At 40.8% G+C, this 16115-nt stretch overlaps 1 protein-coding gene across 4 annotated transcripts in view; it reads right to left on the bottom strand.

Moving 5' to 3' along the window:
* Positions 1-16115, bottom strand: part of thada (THADA armadillo repeat containing) — a 97678-nt gene that overhangs the window by 44891 nt on the left and 36672 nt on the right. For all 4 annotated transcript variants that reach the window (XR_004616289.1, XM_034608839.1, XM_034608838.1 and 1 more), the window contains exons 27-28: positions 11435-11566; positions 2085-2253 (exon numbers count right to left, since the gene is read on the bottom strand). Coding sequence is in view for 3 of the 4 variants with exons in the window: in XM_034608839.1 (XP_034464730.1) it covers positions 2085-2253; positions 11435-11566 (301 nt within the window). In the remaining variant the exon portion in view is untranslated. The remainder of the gene's footprint in view (positions 1-2084; positions 2254-11434; positions 11567-16115) is intronic.

Below are 16115 nucleotides of genomic sequence, written 5' to 3'. Positions count from 1 at the left end.
TAAACACTGGTATTTACACTGCGATAACCGCCTTGTCTGGACAGGCTCTGTGTGGAAACTGGGTGTGTGGGACCGACAGAGATCATGTGTGTATGTGTGTGTGATTTCTCTGGTTATGTCGACAAATTTTGGTTTGAAACCCTCGTTGTAAGGACATTCGTCACAACTTTAAAGGGCTGTTTGATGGTTAAGCCTGGGTTTTAACATTCAGGTTAGAATTAGTGTGTGAGTGCATGTGTGTGAGTGGTAGTTTGTGTGTGTGTATGTGTGTGTACATGCTAAGGCTTGATGCCCATATTATAATCTGTGGGCTAGTGTGCACACACATGTTATGAAAACTGCTTTGATGGTTGGATTTGATATTTTCCTCCTTGTTGATTGATTCCAGTTATGAAGATTTTTAAGTTCTAACCTGAGAGGATTACAGGCTCATAAACTCATGAACTGAGGTCATTCAATCCCATGAAAGGTTGTTAATGCAAATATAAGACTGCATTCATTAACTTGTAAAGCTAACACAACATTTTTGTGTTTGCTTTTTTTTGTACCATTTCAACATTGAATGCAAACTGTGTTCCCTAAAGCAACATTGACAACAAATTACAAAAAAATACCTTCACAATATAGATTCAAGCAATCCCATACTGCTTTGGTAAAACAAAGTCCTAAATATGTAAACAACAGTAATTCCCATTAATTACTTATACATTCCTAGAATTGATGAAAATAAGTTTAAAGGTAAACTCTACATTGAGTTCAAACAGAAGCAAAAAAAATCAATTTTTAAGCAAGAATGAAAAACATTTTTAAATTTTTTCACTCTTTTTCTTAAACAGTTAATCCATCATCAAATAGTTGATAATTAATGCTTCTAAAAGACTTATTATTTTTTAGCAATAATTGAAGTAAACTTCATCACCTCTGTGATGGAGGTTATGTTTTCAGCCCCATCCATTTGTTTGCTGATTTGTTTGTTTGTGAGCAAAAATAACACAATGGATTTCCACGAAACTTGGTGGAAAGATGCAATATGGACCAGGGAAGAACCAATTGCATTTTGGTGTGGATATGGATGAGGAGGTGGATCCAGGATTTTTTTATCAATTTCTTTAACATTGCAAGATATTTGAACATTTTCCCAAGGAATGGTTCATGGATCCCGGACGATTTAGGGAACTTATATCTATGAGTTTGTGCAATTTGGTGCGACTTGAATAAATTCAAGGGGACTGTTGGGCCTTAGCGAAAGTCTGCAGTCTACTCAGTGCCATTTTACTTACATGTAGGATTTCATTCAGGGCAGCAGTGTTGGAGAGGGTTGAATGAATAAATTGCTGCACCTCATAAACTTTCCACTGCAGGTGAAGGTGCGACGAGCCTTGTTCAGTTCGGACAAAGAAGCGACGTTATATACATGTCGCAGCTGATTGGGCAACACCTCTGACACATCCAGCAAACGAGAAAAAACATACCTCCAAGTCTGTCGCACACCATTGCACACAAGCCCTGGGACTTTGCAATAACAGTCTGATAATAACACTCAACGGACTTTACAACAAAACTGTTACCCTAGAATTTTCCAGTAGAAGACAACAAAAGTTCTGCTGAGGACACAAACGATCTCAAGATACATGAGGCCAACGGCGTATGACAGGAATTTAAAGCACCGTGATCTCAACAACCTCTCAATAACACATGCAGATCAATGGTGATGTCAACTACATGACACATGAGCAAACTCCATTTGCAGAGAGAGACTGTGAGATGCAGATGAAAGCTCCAGAATAATAAACAGGGCCTGTACCCTTTGTTTGTACGTAAATGTGTGTGACAGCAGTTGTGATGGGTATATGCAGCTCAGTTGTATGTGTGGGGGATCCGATTAAAGTACAGCATTGAGCAACCTATTGTAGTCCTCTGCACCACAGTAATCATGTGGTTCAACGTTTGATTCAACTGAAGCTACATCACTAAATAAACACTGGCCATTTAAGCAACATCTGACTGAAGATTCCGGCATGTTTTATGTACATACATATATACATATGTATTTGTTGCATGTTGTTGTGTGTGTGGGTTCAGACCTGCAGCAGAGTCCCGTGGATGTGGTTTTGTTGGATTCTGGGTCCTGGCTCCGGAGGGAGCTTCTGCAGTAAAGAGTGAACTGTAGACGGGACCTGGGTGACCAGCACGAAGGGGACGAGGGCCCGAGCTGCCATTTCTCTGGTCCGATACACTGCGGAGTGACCGCATCTGCAGATAACACACACACACACACACACACACAGAGCAGCATTAACATTATTGTCATAAGAAGTCATACCAATAATACAGTCATGGAAACCTGCTCTGTGGTCTTTTATTCTTGCGTTATGTAATATTTGTGTATGTGTTTGAGTTAACTCAGGTCATGGATTGTTATTGTAAGTTGTGAGTTCAAATTATTTTACAACTATGGAAAATAAATGTGTGTATTATTATTAAGGTTCTTTATTATTATGTTCTCCAGTCACACTCTGTCATGGACAAATTATTGTGTTAGGAATGATGACCCATGACAATTGGCGCAAGTTTTATGCAAACATTACATTCGGATCTAACCTTAAAAGGGCCCATATTTTACACCTTTCTGGGACTTGATTTGAATTTCCATGTCCTCTCTTCTGCCTCTCTCTGGCCCTCCAGACAGAACAGGCTGTTTTCGCCTGTCTCATTAATTATTTATGAGCCCCTCCTTTGATTGGCAGATTGCACTTTGAGTGACACGCTCTGGTAAACACAGCTGAAAGTCATGTTGTTGTGTTTGCAGCTGTAGAAGACCAGCCACATATTCATAGTCGGTTACAACAGGATGTTTCTGAACGGTAAGTTACACCCGCCTCATGTTTGTTGACAGTCGGCCTATGTAAGAGTGTCCAGAGTTTCAGTCCCGAGTTACAGTCCCGAGTTACAGTCCCGAGTGACAGTCCCGAGTTTCAGTACAGAGTAACGTATACGTCTGCTTGGTGTCTTGTTCAGTGTGGTGGGGGGTGGTGGTGGTGGTGGGTTCGGAGGCTGGACTGGTACCAGCTCGGTGGGGCTGAGAGAAGAGTGCGATTTCAAGATGACATCATACGGACAGGAAGTACGAAACGCGATGTTTCAATAACATATTTCTTCGAATGGACCGAGTGAAAAAGATGGCGGAGTGACTGTTTTCATACTTTGAGGGTCCCTACTCTCCCCCTTCAAGTCATTACGGATAGTAAAAGCCCAGAAAATGTATTATACACAATATGGGCCCTTTAAACGTTATAAAACATCCATTCTCCGTTTCTGAAAAATCTAAATCTAAACAGCTCCTCGGCCAGCAGATGACCAATTATGCCAAAATTAAATACTTTGAAATCCCTACCCAACCAGCCAGGAAATATGCTCTTTCATTTTGTTTTTGCCCACACACAGATGTCTGTATTACACACACAAACATATGGTCATTTACAGTGTTCACTAGTGATTGAGAATGTGGCCAGTCACCCTGAGTACAGGCTAAAATTAACCTTGTTTACAAGCTGATAGTCTTTCCATCTCCAGTGTCATAACACTGCCATCGCTGATAAGAGGGAAGGACATGGCCAAGACCCGAATGAGATGAGAGGAGGAGTGAGAGAGACCAGGAGGGACAGAGTAAGAGTGGCTGAAGGAAGTAGACGACACTCATTTTATATTGTAAAAAAAAGTTAAGTGTAGTTCAGTCTTCAAAAAACACAGACACAGGAAATGCTTTTTTTTTTCAAGAAATAGAGAAAGATTGAAGCAGTCATATGTCTGTCTGTTAAATTTTAGGCTACAGCCAGAAGCTTAGCATAGAGACTACAAAGCAGATAATTCCCAAGGAATGACATTTTCGACAATCTAAGATCCAACTATGAATAAAAGGTAAATTAGTGTGCATGATGTCTGTTACAGTGTATTACAGATATGGTCACTTTGCCATAAGAAATAACTTAGCCAACACTGGCCGTATCTTTAGAACAAGACATCAAGCCTGAAGAAGGCTGTCTTAAATACAAAATATTGGTGCTTGGTGGTAATATTCTCAAAATGAAGTATAATGTTGGCCATGTTCATAATCTTAATTTTGTGCAAACAGTGGCTAAAAAGCATGAAACTGTGGCTGAGGCTGAAGGGGGTTCCATTAGCTTTGCAGTGCGAGTGTTGGTGAAACATTAATAATATCAATAAATTATAACAAGAATTTGATTTACCTCTGTCAAGGAGGTCATGTCTTCGCTCATGTCCATTCATTTGGTTGTTTGTCAGTGGGATTACGCAAAAACTACTATAAGTAACTAACCCATGAAACTATATATAAATAAACGGACATGGACCAAGAAACAGACCTTTAAACTTCGGTGTGGATCTGTAAAAGGGTTGGATTTAGGAACTTTTCATTACGGCTTTCTCACAATTGTGTGAGGTTTTTTTGGACAGTGTCACAAATTTATCAGGGAATAATAATGCATGGATCTTGATGAAAAAATAGACATAATTACAGAAAATACATTTAAAAGTGTGTGAACTTTTGTGCAGCTTGATAGAATTTAGGGAGCCTGTTGGGCCTTGGTGGATGTACACATGCTCTACTGAGGGCCATTCTAGATGTAAATGCAAACAGCACAATAGAAAATGGAACAGGAAGATTCACATATAACACACTTACACTTACACAGACAAATAGGCAGACAGAGTCCTTTCCTGAGTGTTTTTCATCATTGCTTCATTGGAGAGCTGTGTGCAGTGCTCTATGGCCCACTCTCCTCCTCTCTCACACTCATCAGCCATCTGCTTGTTTTTTAAATAGCCACATGTCTACATGCTGTGGGGTTAGTCTAATGCCTAGTCTGAGAGTAAAATATATTGTTACCGTTTAACTTTATGGTTTCATTTTATGTTTAACTGTTTATGTGCATCCTTACACCAAACTATTGGTCAGTTTAACGGACATAAATACTTTCCAAGTTGTCTCCAGGAACAGTGTCTAGAATTATTCAATTATTAATCTAATTCAGATAATTACAACCAGACCAGAGACCAGAGGGAGACAAATGTCATCGCCCAACATAGGCCTGTCTGTTCCAGTTGGAGTTGGTAGAGACCTCAGTAGATAGAGTATGTGTTAAAGTGCTTCTGTAGGTTGACCTTGAGACTGTGTACAAAACAAATTAACATAGAGCCATGGAATTATCATCATCTTTGAGTCTCAGACAGACGACTGGCTCTTACATTTATAGAGAGCGTTCCTTGGATCCAGAGCCGAGCACAGACGAGCACACACTTGCATACATGCACGCAGACCTAAAGTCAAAGGAGGACAGGAGGTGTGTAGGTTGCAGGCTGTTTATAGGGCCTGTAAAGGCATTAAAGGGTTCTGTGGGGGCCAAACAAGAGGCTCTGCTTCACCGCGGAAAATTCAGCAGAAGGGTCCAGAGAAACGTGAAACACCTATCAATCACTACAGTGGTATGCAGGGATGAAAAGGAAGCTCGCTTTTTGCGCTTTGGTATGCTGGAGGGTGAGATGAGTTTAAAGACACAAACTTACAGCTGTGTATAACCTACGATGAGGAAAAAATAGAGCGGGAAGATAAAAAGAAAAACTATTTGCAAATAATTACCAGCATTTTTTCAAATTTTCTGTGGGTCATTTGTCAAAAATGAACTGCTGGTCAGAATAAGAGACGGGAAAATAAAAGACAAGTGGCTTGAAATTTATATGGACTGAAACAAAGGGAGGGCTGTTAGGAGCAACAAGTCAACTGTCAACAAATGCTTTTCCACCTGCTGTGAGCATGCCACACACACACACACACACACACACACACACACACACACACACACACACACACACACACACACACACACACACACACACACACACACACACACACACACACACACACACACACACACACACACACACAGCCAGACAGACAACCGAAGGCCATGTATCAAACAGTTTGCATTCCTGAGCTCTACACGCCTGTGCACAATAATTTACTGGCAAACTCACACTTGCACATTTAACACACAAACAGGTCTAATGACCAAGATCCATGTCCATTCCACACTTTCCACCCCTGCCCGCCACCATTTGGGGCCCATATGTTAACTATCTGTGCTAATTTGTCCCATTGAAACTCTTTTGCAAAAGGAAATGACAGTTTGGAAGGGTGTAATTTTAGAAACAGGGCCGTCCCCTGTGGGGTCAGGAGGCAGACTGTTGACTGGCATGGACGAGACTCATCTGGGACTCATTTCGGAGAACTGGGAGAATACTTTCCTCCGTCGACACTGTAGCATTTTAACTAAACAAGCCTGAGCGACGATGAAGGTTCAGTTACTCAATGAAAATGATTTTGCCTCAGTCATTCATACAGGCGAGATGTAGCTGTCTGAAAACAATCAGTCGTTTTGTCTCATTGTTCTACAAACTAAAGGTCATACAGTGGAGGAAAACAGTCTGTGTTCAAAGGTATTCCTATACAATATATACATGTAGTGCACAACAATTAAAGTACAATTTTATTGTACAGTACAAATTCTAAGTGTCTAGACGTATATCTACACAATGGATTTGTCCGAGACTATCAACAAACAATCCCACAATTAAACATGACACATTTTATAGATGCAGCTGCAAAAGTCATCAGACGATGCAAGTCATCAAAACCTCAATTTGCTTCTCACCACTGAGTCTAAAGTAGTGAGTGATTTTCTGTATTTGCAGATTTAGCGATAACACAATATGAAAAAGAATATTTGCGAGTAAAAATCCTGTTAGAAATTTAAGTTTAAATGTAAGTTATAGCATTAAAGGTAATTTGATTAACCCCTGAACACATATTCGTCGATTTTTCAAGTGAAAAGAAGTTAACAGTATCAGTTAACGTTTTGAAACTCAACTGTGGAAAACAATTTCTTTTTTTGTGTCTGTCCAGGGTGTCGGGGTTCAGCCACAGTTGACAAGTTCAGGTTACTCTCAGCAATGTGGACAATGACAGACAGTAAACAACTTAAATTTATCATTGTCCACTGTCCCGAGTCCCAGCGAAGCAACATATAGAAATGAACATGAGCAGCGAGGAGGAGAAATCTACAACATCTCTTCTGGGAAGGAAATGACAGTGGTCCCCTTTGAAGCCTCACTTTAGTTTATGGGCAATACCGTGCCCTTTCAAAAGAAATGAGATACGAGGCATCGAGGACGGGAAAGGAAAGGAGTAAGGTAGACAGGGAGGGTGCGGAAAGATGCTTGGACTGGATATCACAAGACATAAATCACTGTACCAGCCCTCTGAGGGTTTAACATTCAGGCAGAGAAAGAAGGAGAGGGGAAGGAGAAAGAGAAAGAGAGGGAAAAGGGAGACACGAAGAGAGAAAAGACAAAATGTTCACCGGATAAAAAGACATCAAAGACTGGAATGAAGCTGCGATCAGTTATGAGATAAATGTGTCTGGTTGTCATCATCCGCCCCCGCATCATCATAATCATCATCATTCTCTTCCTCATTAACTGGGCAGGTATGACGCATGCAGAGGCCGGGAAGTGAAGGAATGAAAATTATTGCAGTGGGGAGGAAGGGTATATAGATAAACCACCTGTGGGGTGCGATGGAGGGGTATAGGGGAGTAATTATTACACATGAAGTTCTGTCCTGTCTACACAAGAGGAGCTGAGCTGCATGAAATAACTTGGAGGTGGTGGCTCCGATCATATGGAGAGAAGGAAGAAAAGGGTGAGGGTGAGGAGGAGGTGGAGGGGGCCGACAGTCATCGACCTCATCAGACACGTCCGCACACGCCTAGGGAAGACAGGGTTGGGGAGTGGGGGTAGTGTCGAGAAACACGGCTGGAGCCAAAGACGTTAGGGCTGGGCTATATTTAACATCAACATGTGGGCTTCATTTGTGTGGATGTGAGCGCTGCATACCTTCTCAGCCAGCCGGTCACAAGTCAGCTGACGAGCTGCTAACTGCACCGAGCAGAGACTGAAGGGATTACTTTACTTGTTACAATAAAAGTCTGGTAAATAGGTTTCTGTAATCAGGGGGAAATGGGAAATTGGATTTTTTTGTGTTCTCTGAGCTGCAATTCCAAATGTAAACTATTCCTGTGGGGGGTGCAGGAGAGATGAGGGGAGGAATTAAGACAAAGATCTTACGCGAGGTGAAAGAGACTGACGCACGCCAGCCTTCTAAAAACAACAGGAAGATAGTCATTGAAATGTGGCATGTTGATTTGCCCCCTATTTACGTCAAGTTATAGCATTTATGGCAGTCTTTCCCCAAGTCATAACTCAGTCGAACCACAAAGAACACACACACACACACACACACACTGTACTTACACTTTCCAGGGACGTAAGCATCCAGAAGGCACTGAACATTATCAAGGACCCCTCCCACCTTCTCCACAAATTGTTTGATCTTGTGTCTTCAGGCAAACGTTACAGGAGCATCAAAACAAAAACCACAAGACTGAACAGCTTCCTCTCTCAGGCAGGGGCTGTGTTGAAACTGTTTTATTGCGATCCCATTCACCACTAAGAAACCTTTTCTCATTCCTCCCTGCTTTTGATGTTTGGTGAAATAAAGTTATTTAATCTTGGATCACTAACGTCCACCGTTAATAAACATCCATGAATGCATTTAATCAATGAACAAAAGCTGATTACAACTTCAGAACCTGTTTGAGAATCATTACATTTTGTCTGCATGAAAGTAATTCAGTGAACGCTCTCTGTACTTTCACTGGTTACACTACAAACAAAAACTGACACATTCTCAATGATACCAATTTGCCACAACGTAAGAAATATAGGGGGAGAAAAGAGAAATCTAGAAATATATGATGATGCTTCACCCATGCTGCATGAAGTCTTAAATACTCAACATGTGCTACAATGCTAAAATATTTCAGTTTTAACTTTCAATAAGTTAAAGTTATTGACAAAATGGTGATATTATTGCAACTTGAAAAGTGTAAGAGGGATGCAGGGTCAGCAAAATAATTATACATTTATAGTGCCACTGTAAAATGAGATTGTTAGACCTGATGAGCAAAATATGTTTTGTGGTCTTATGTGTTCTGTAGCTATTTATATTAACAATGTATTGTTTTTAAATATGTTACATGAATTAAATGTGTAAGTATTCATTAATACAATCTGTAACTGAAAAACACTTTATATTGTATGTATATCTGCGTTCAATGTATTTCCAACGCATTAGCATTAGGCTAAACCTTTTTGAACCCAAACTGTGACCTATGACAGGTTCTGACCATGACCCCAATTGAATATAAAATGAGTTATTGCTGTGACAGACAGACAGAAACTGCCAATTACAATACACCCGTCTGTCACTGAATAGTAAAGTTATGGTTATAGCCCACAGCAAACCAGGAGGGGTGGACAGCACAATTTCTGAATTTGCAAACCAATCCCAGCACAAGGTGATGATAGAGTCCGTCTGTTTTGCCTATGTCATTCTGGTGAACTATCAGTTCTTTCATTATTTCATTATCATTTTAAATTCAAACAGAAATTAGTGTCTCATCCAGTATAAGAGACAGGAGATTTGTCAAGTTTGTACAAATAACGTTTTCTGCTGTAGGTGTTGTAGTCAAAGGATTAAATATATGTCACAACTTTGTCAGGTATTCGGTCTTAAAGCAACCGGCTGAAAAGAGGTGGTGTTGTTTAAGATAAGGGATCACCAAGGTTGATGGATTGAAACAAGCCAAGAGACAAGCTGCTGGATGCAATACAACCATTATGTGGTTATGGCTAAACACCTAAAGCTAATGCTAATGGAGCAGCAGACAGACATTTCAGCAGCACCCTCCTAAAAACAATCAAATCAACAAACAGTATCTGCTCTCAAAGAACATAACAACAATACATATCACCTGTGTCCGACTAACATAAACACATGGTTGAAGAACACACACTCGAGTTATCTTAACTGTTAGTAAAGCATTCCAACTTCAAGGTCTTAGCCTAAGAATCTCCTCTCAAACACACACACACACACAGCGGTCGAGAACACTTAAATATTTTACTATGTGAAACATTGTGTAAACACATGATGCCGTATATTTCACATTTTTGGGATGTAACTCCCATGTGTCCTCTCATTCAGTGAAGGTCCTCACAGCAGCAGATATACAAAGCGAGTGTGCAGGACATACAAGCTTTAGTTCCACTTGCAGGTGCAGTGCATGTAAATGGACATGCTCCAATAATATTTGTAGAGTTCTCTGTCTGAGGAATATAACAGATGAAGACTGTGACCACAGTTTCCCAGTGGCCTGTGAAGTTTCCTCCACAGTCAACACTGAGTGGATTCAGATAAAACCAGTCACAACATAATCAACTGCCACATGAGACGGCACCAACGACAACAAAACCCTCTGTAGAGACAGACTCACATCAGACAGGGGGTTGTCTTAGTGTGCAGAAACACTCACTTTGACAAAGATTCACACTCACACTCACACAAAAGTGATATCTATCTCATTATGGTCATACATTAGAACATACAGTATCATCTGGATTTTGGGGATTGTGATATTAGAAGGTGACGTAAGACACAGGTCTATATAAAAGATAAAGGAGCACCTGTGCAAACAAAACACAAGAAGACACATTAATGTTTAGGCTGAAGGTGTTTTGTCTCAGTGATTGTGACGTGTTCTATACTTAGAATAACTTCTGGTTCAATGAAAACATTGCTGAGAGCTTTATCAGGGATGAGAACAGCTGTGTGACCCTCTAGAATTTGATAGAGGGTTTCTGTTTTCTGTTGAGGGTTTCTGTTTTCTGTTGAGCCCAGTCCTGGAAACACAAATGTAAATGACTGGCCGACAAATTAACACTATTGGTAGGTCAACCAGGGGCTTTCACCTTCTGACACAAAACCTCAGCTACTTTTAAAAGCAGTAAACAGTTGCCAGTATTGCCCCAAAAGTGTGATTTCTATGTTTAGTATGAAGATCACACGTCTATCACCATTTCCCACAGAATCAATTCAATCTATATCGGTAGGAGGGATGCAAGTGCACACGCATGAACGTCACTCTCAACCGCAACAGATTCCAAGTGACAGGTACACAGACTAAAGAGAGTTCTCGCATGAGAGAGACCTGTATAACACACCACTTGCAGCTACACGCACAACAGCAGCTGAAGCTATGAGGTGTGACTGTCTCTGCGGATTGTAACAACTTTATAATTGTGGGGATCTCATATGTTTCTAAGTGCAAGTGCAAACGTTTTTTTCGTTATTATGATGATGGTGGGCTGCCACTATCTAGATAATTAATGGGAAACACGGTCTATGATGTACATTAATGTGTGTATGCTTATGAGTTTGTGAAGCAGAGACACTCACCTAATGATGAAGGGCATGAAAGGGGCAAGTCCCAGAGGTGATGCAGATCCATCCATGGGAGAGGGGTAGAGGCGACTGAGCACCAGCAGCAGCAGGAACAGACTGGGGTGTAGCTTCACCTGACCACTGTCACTGAACACACAAAATATCTGTCAGATTTTAACAATGCAGTTAATATCGCCAGAACTGTGCAAGCATCATGAACTTAGCGGCCTTAGGTCAATGACAACTGTGATGGAAGAGTACGATTTGGCTTTAACGGTGGATGTTTTTGGACTTTACTCATGTTGAACTACGAGATCTCTCTCTACAAATGTATGCATTTGAGGTTGCCCCCAGATTCTACAAGTATCTGGGGAACTTGGCTGCTGGAACGGCCTGGTACGACTGTTGTAAACAACTTCGAAGAGAAGGAGTTTGAAAATTGGCACAATGCACCTGTAGGATGCTGACAGGCTTGTTAAATGTCAATCAAATCTCATCTATTATCCTAGATTCAGGGGTCACACAAAGTGGAAGTACGAGTCTGTACGTTTTATTTGTTTACTTGAGTATTTTATTTTTGTGTTTTCCATTTCAGTTTAATTCCCGTTAGTGGGTGAGAGCTACAGTGGTTTTCTCAGTAAAAAATACTCTTAAGGGACAGCGGACTATGCTTCATTATGTTTGAATGAATGTATGGTTGTAAAAGCGGCTGTTCTTGTTGGATTGCCACCTACACCATGTGTTTGATGCGAACACTTGGCTATTATTAGATGCTATAATATCACAATTATTAGGCTTCACACAGGACTTGCCTGTACATTTTTGCCCGACGGCAGATTTCCGAGAAATTATGTTAAAAGGTTTTGATGAAAACTATAAAGGGGAGCTTTCACTGGAAGGCCAAATGTTTTTGCTGGAAGGGCAGATTTGATTCACAGGCTGCTATTTTCCTACCACTGCTGTACGATCTTAGAGACAGCAACTTGTCTCTTCATGTGAAATGGTTAGACAGGATGATTATTGAAATTAAAGGCTAAAAATAACTGCGCTTGTCAAGAACGTGACTTATCTGGGAAGTTCTGATAAGTATAATAAGTAATAAGTATAATGACCAATTCATTCTATAGCCCATTTTTAATCAATTTGTATGAAAAAAGTATTTACTATTTTGGGAAATGTGCTTCTTTTGCTGAGAGTTACATGAGAAGACTCGTTGTAGCTCCAGCAGTGTATGGGAAACAACTAGTTGTGGATGCAGTTATAATGTGTAGTCTGCTCTGTGAAACAGGACATGAGAGCAATATGAAAACCGCATATAATCAAAATGCCAACACAGAATATAACAGGCCTAAATTCCTCTGGCTTTTTACACACTGCATATGCAAAACCACCCACACTCCAGTACAGTCATATCCTCGTCCGTCCTTGAGCTGAGCTTTTCACCTCCCTTTATTTTCCTCCTTCCAAATATCATCATCCCCAACTGAGTCAGAATGGAAACTGTCTGTTTGTGCCAGCGGTTTCACATTTTCACTCTGTCACAGTTGCGGTGAGGGAAGCAGGGAGGAAAATGAAAAAAGAGAGAGAAGCTGACAACAAGACAATGACTAAAGCGTGCGAAATACCCAGTGGCAATCGGGGGGGTCCCCCTAGTGTTATGCTGAAGTAACCCCACCCCACCCCCACCTGATTGTAATCTGAACCCCCCCTAAATAAATAAATAAATAAACTAAATAATAACATCAATAGTGATTATTCTTATTATACTTGTGTGGTGTTGGAGTTGCCCTGTTGGTCAACAGGACATTCTGCTCCTCTGCTCTTTTCTAATCACTAACATGTAGAACAGATCTTTATAAAAAACCTGCTGAATTCATATTAATGGATAAACGGGGCATCGCTTCTTCTGCAACAGTGAAGTCAAAACACCGCAGTAAGAACTTCCCTCCTGTCTGCAGCCTGTGTGTGTGTCTGCTTGTCTCTATCGCTCTTCACACAAACTGACCATTACATGTATTTAGTTATTAATCGATGGTGTCGGATCCTGAATCCGGATCATTTAACCCACTTTAACCCTGATGTCCAGGCTGTGCGCTTCATGTCTCTTCTCGTGTTGTTTGTGTTAGTTGAACTGCGTGCGTGCAAAAGGTCTGTGTTTAAATACATGTCTTGTGAGAACTCTAGAGCAAATCAAATAAAGACAAAGGAAATCTCAGTACCATTCAGGTCCTAATAAGGTTGTGTTGGTGTTTATTGTTAATGTGTAAAGTAAGCGCAGATCAGTGGGGGAGTGCGGTGGGAGGACATGCAGCAGGGTAATACAGCCCGGTACAAGGATGCCAATGTGTCTGCACCAATCCTGAAGCGGCGACGGGCTTCATCTGCAAAATAAACGTTGCGGAAACCCTGCCTACCTAATACTGGACATACTACACTTCTAAAAGACATTTTAATGACAATTAATAAAAAAAAATTCCAGAGACCCCACAGAATTTTGCTGTTGAGGCTTTCAGGGGGCCTCAAGTGTCAATCAAGGGGTCTCTGACCCTCGAATTTTCGCACCCAGACTAAAATGAATGAACATCAGGTACCTAATGTGGGAAAGGGACATGCTTTACCTTTAAGACCCTTTTATTTCCTATTGACCTGCAGCGTAGCTCTTTACAGGATGAAAAAAGATGATAGGAATGCAAAAAGATTTCAACAGTATATCTTCTGCTAAAGGAGCCCCCTCCTGCTGTATCTTATAAATAACACCACTCTAGCTGGTTTAGCAGTGAGGACAAAAAACTTTTTTCAAATATGGGAACATGATGGGAAAACAGAGTTTACAATGTGGGGAGCTCTTGCAGCGGAGTGTTGTGCAGGTCTGGAAGTACGTAAGACCTGCTTATGTGAGTGTGTGTCAGGAGAGCGGAATGTCCTTCGGGCCCTGTTATTAGTCATGAGGATCTCATTGAACGGAGGCAGAACAACAGACCCCCTGCGAAAACAACTTGTGCTTTTCATTACTTCCTTCAGCACCGAACCATCCGCTGGGACTGCCGTAGATCGGCGAGATGGGAAATGTAATTGAGGCCCAATTAGTAACCGGTCTAATGTGTTTAGTGTCACAGTTCAGCCGAGCCCAGCGGGACAGGATGTGATGTCACAGATACAGCAGGGGGGCCAGATAGAGGTAAAATTGCAAACATATTAGGCCATGTTGGGATACAGCTGGAGGCTCAAACACTTGACAGGATGAAAAAGAGACTCTGTGGCATTTAATGGCACTCTTAAATTCCATGCTGAGGTCTAACATGAATGTCTGCCCTCTCTCCCTACACTCCTCAATCATCTCCAGTATCCGGGTCTTTGATGAAGGGCTTATTTTGGTTATACATCTTTTAAAGAGAGTGGAAACAGAACGCTGACCTTAAGTAGTTTTTCGTCTTCATTTAGAAAGCAGTGAAGGGGACATAGTAGCAGAGACGCAGAAGAAGCTCTAAAGTAAACAGCGAACCATTTGCTTCGCTGTCAGATGAATAAATCATCAGTTTTGTTTAGGGAATTAGAGAAAAGAACTTGGAGTATGATATGAAAGCTGTTTTCTTTGGACGTGGAGGCAGGAGCAGATAAGACAGTTTAAATGTGGGTGGTGACCTGAAATAGCTCCAGAGATAAACCGGGTGAAGTTTGCTTCACTCAGATAATAACATGGGGATTTTTAAATTTATAAATCAACAGGTCTCATAAAAAAGCACAAACAACATTTTGATGCAATATAAATCATCTTTACCTTCATGCTAAATTACATACTCGTGATTACAGCATATTTTCCCAATTAAATTAGGCTTAGGGCTGTTATACAAGTATACACTGCTCGGCCATAGTGTATTTGAGATTAAGGTGATGACACATCCCCAGCACCCTAAAAAAAATTCTAAAATGCAGATAAATTGTTTCTCAATTTACATAAAGTACTAATATTTCTCTCAATGATAAAAAAGAGATGATTTAGTGTTTCCCACAGAAAGTTTTCAATCTATGGCGGTAGCTGGGGTGCACGTGCACAAGCGTGAATGTCGCTCTCGCGCCGACCAGTTTTCTGAGTGACAGGTACACAGACTTTTATTTTGGTTCATTATGAAACTGTGGCAGGACATATTATAATATGGCAGGCTCCTATAATCTAGATAATTAATGGGAAACACTAGCTAATTCTTACAGATTTTAGTGTAATTTGGCTTTACTTATTAATTAATTTTGGCAGCTATTTTTAAATATAATCATAAACCCTAACACACAGATAGACAAGTATATGAAAAGTGTACAAACACATCACATACCTGCAGCTCAACATTACAGCCCCTTCCTGTTCATATACGTGTCCGTTTGTCAACTTTCTGTTCGCTGAACTATCTCTGGATACAGGATTGTTTTCCATTCATGATTCTTCTTCACAGCATTTGTGTTGCACCATGCGTAATGTATGTGCACAGCCTCAAAAGTATGACCTTAGAACTTCCAGATCTAATTTCTATAATCTTTCATACAATGTGACCTATTTTGAGAATACACTTGTGCTGCAACGTCCACAAGACACATGTTTGAAACCACTAACAGCAGCTCTCCTGCCTCCTGTCCAGCTCTGCACTGCCACAGTTTGGTGTGGTTGCTCCGTTTGGGTGGCGCGATACACTGACATGATGTGGGA

The sequence above is a fragment of the Hippoglossus hippoglossus genome, chromosome 15, assembly GCF_009819705.1.
Source record: "Hippoglossus hippoglossus isolate fHipHip1 chromosome 15, fHipHip1.pri, whole genome shotgun sequence".
Lineage (NCBI taxonomy): Eukaryota > Metazoa > Chordata > Actinopteri > Pleuronectiformes > Pleuronectidae > Hippoglossus > Hippoglossus hippoglossus.
The sequence above is the reverse complement of the archived record's forward strand: the minus strand, read 5'-3'. Positions and strand labels throughout refer to the sequence as shown.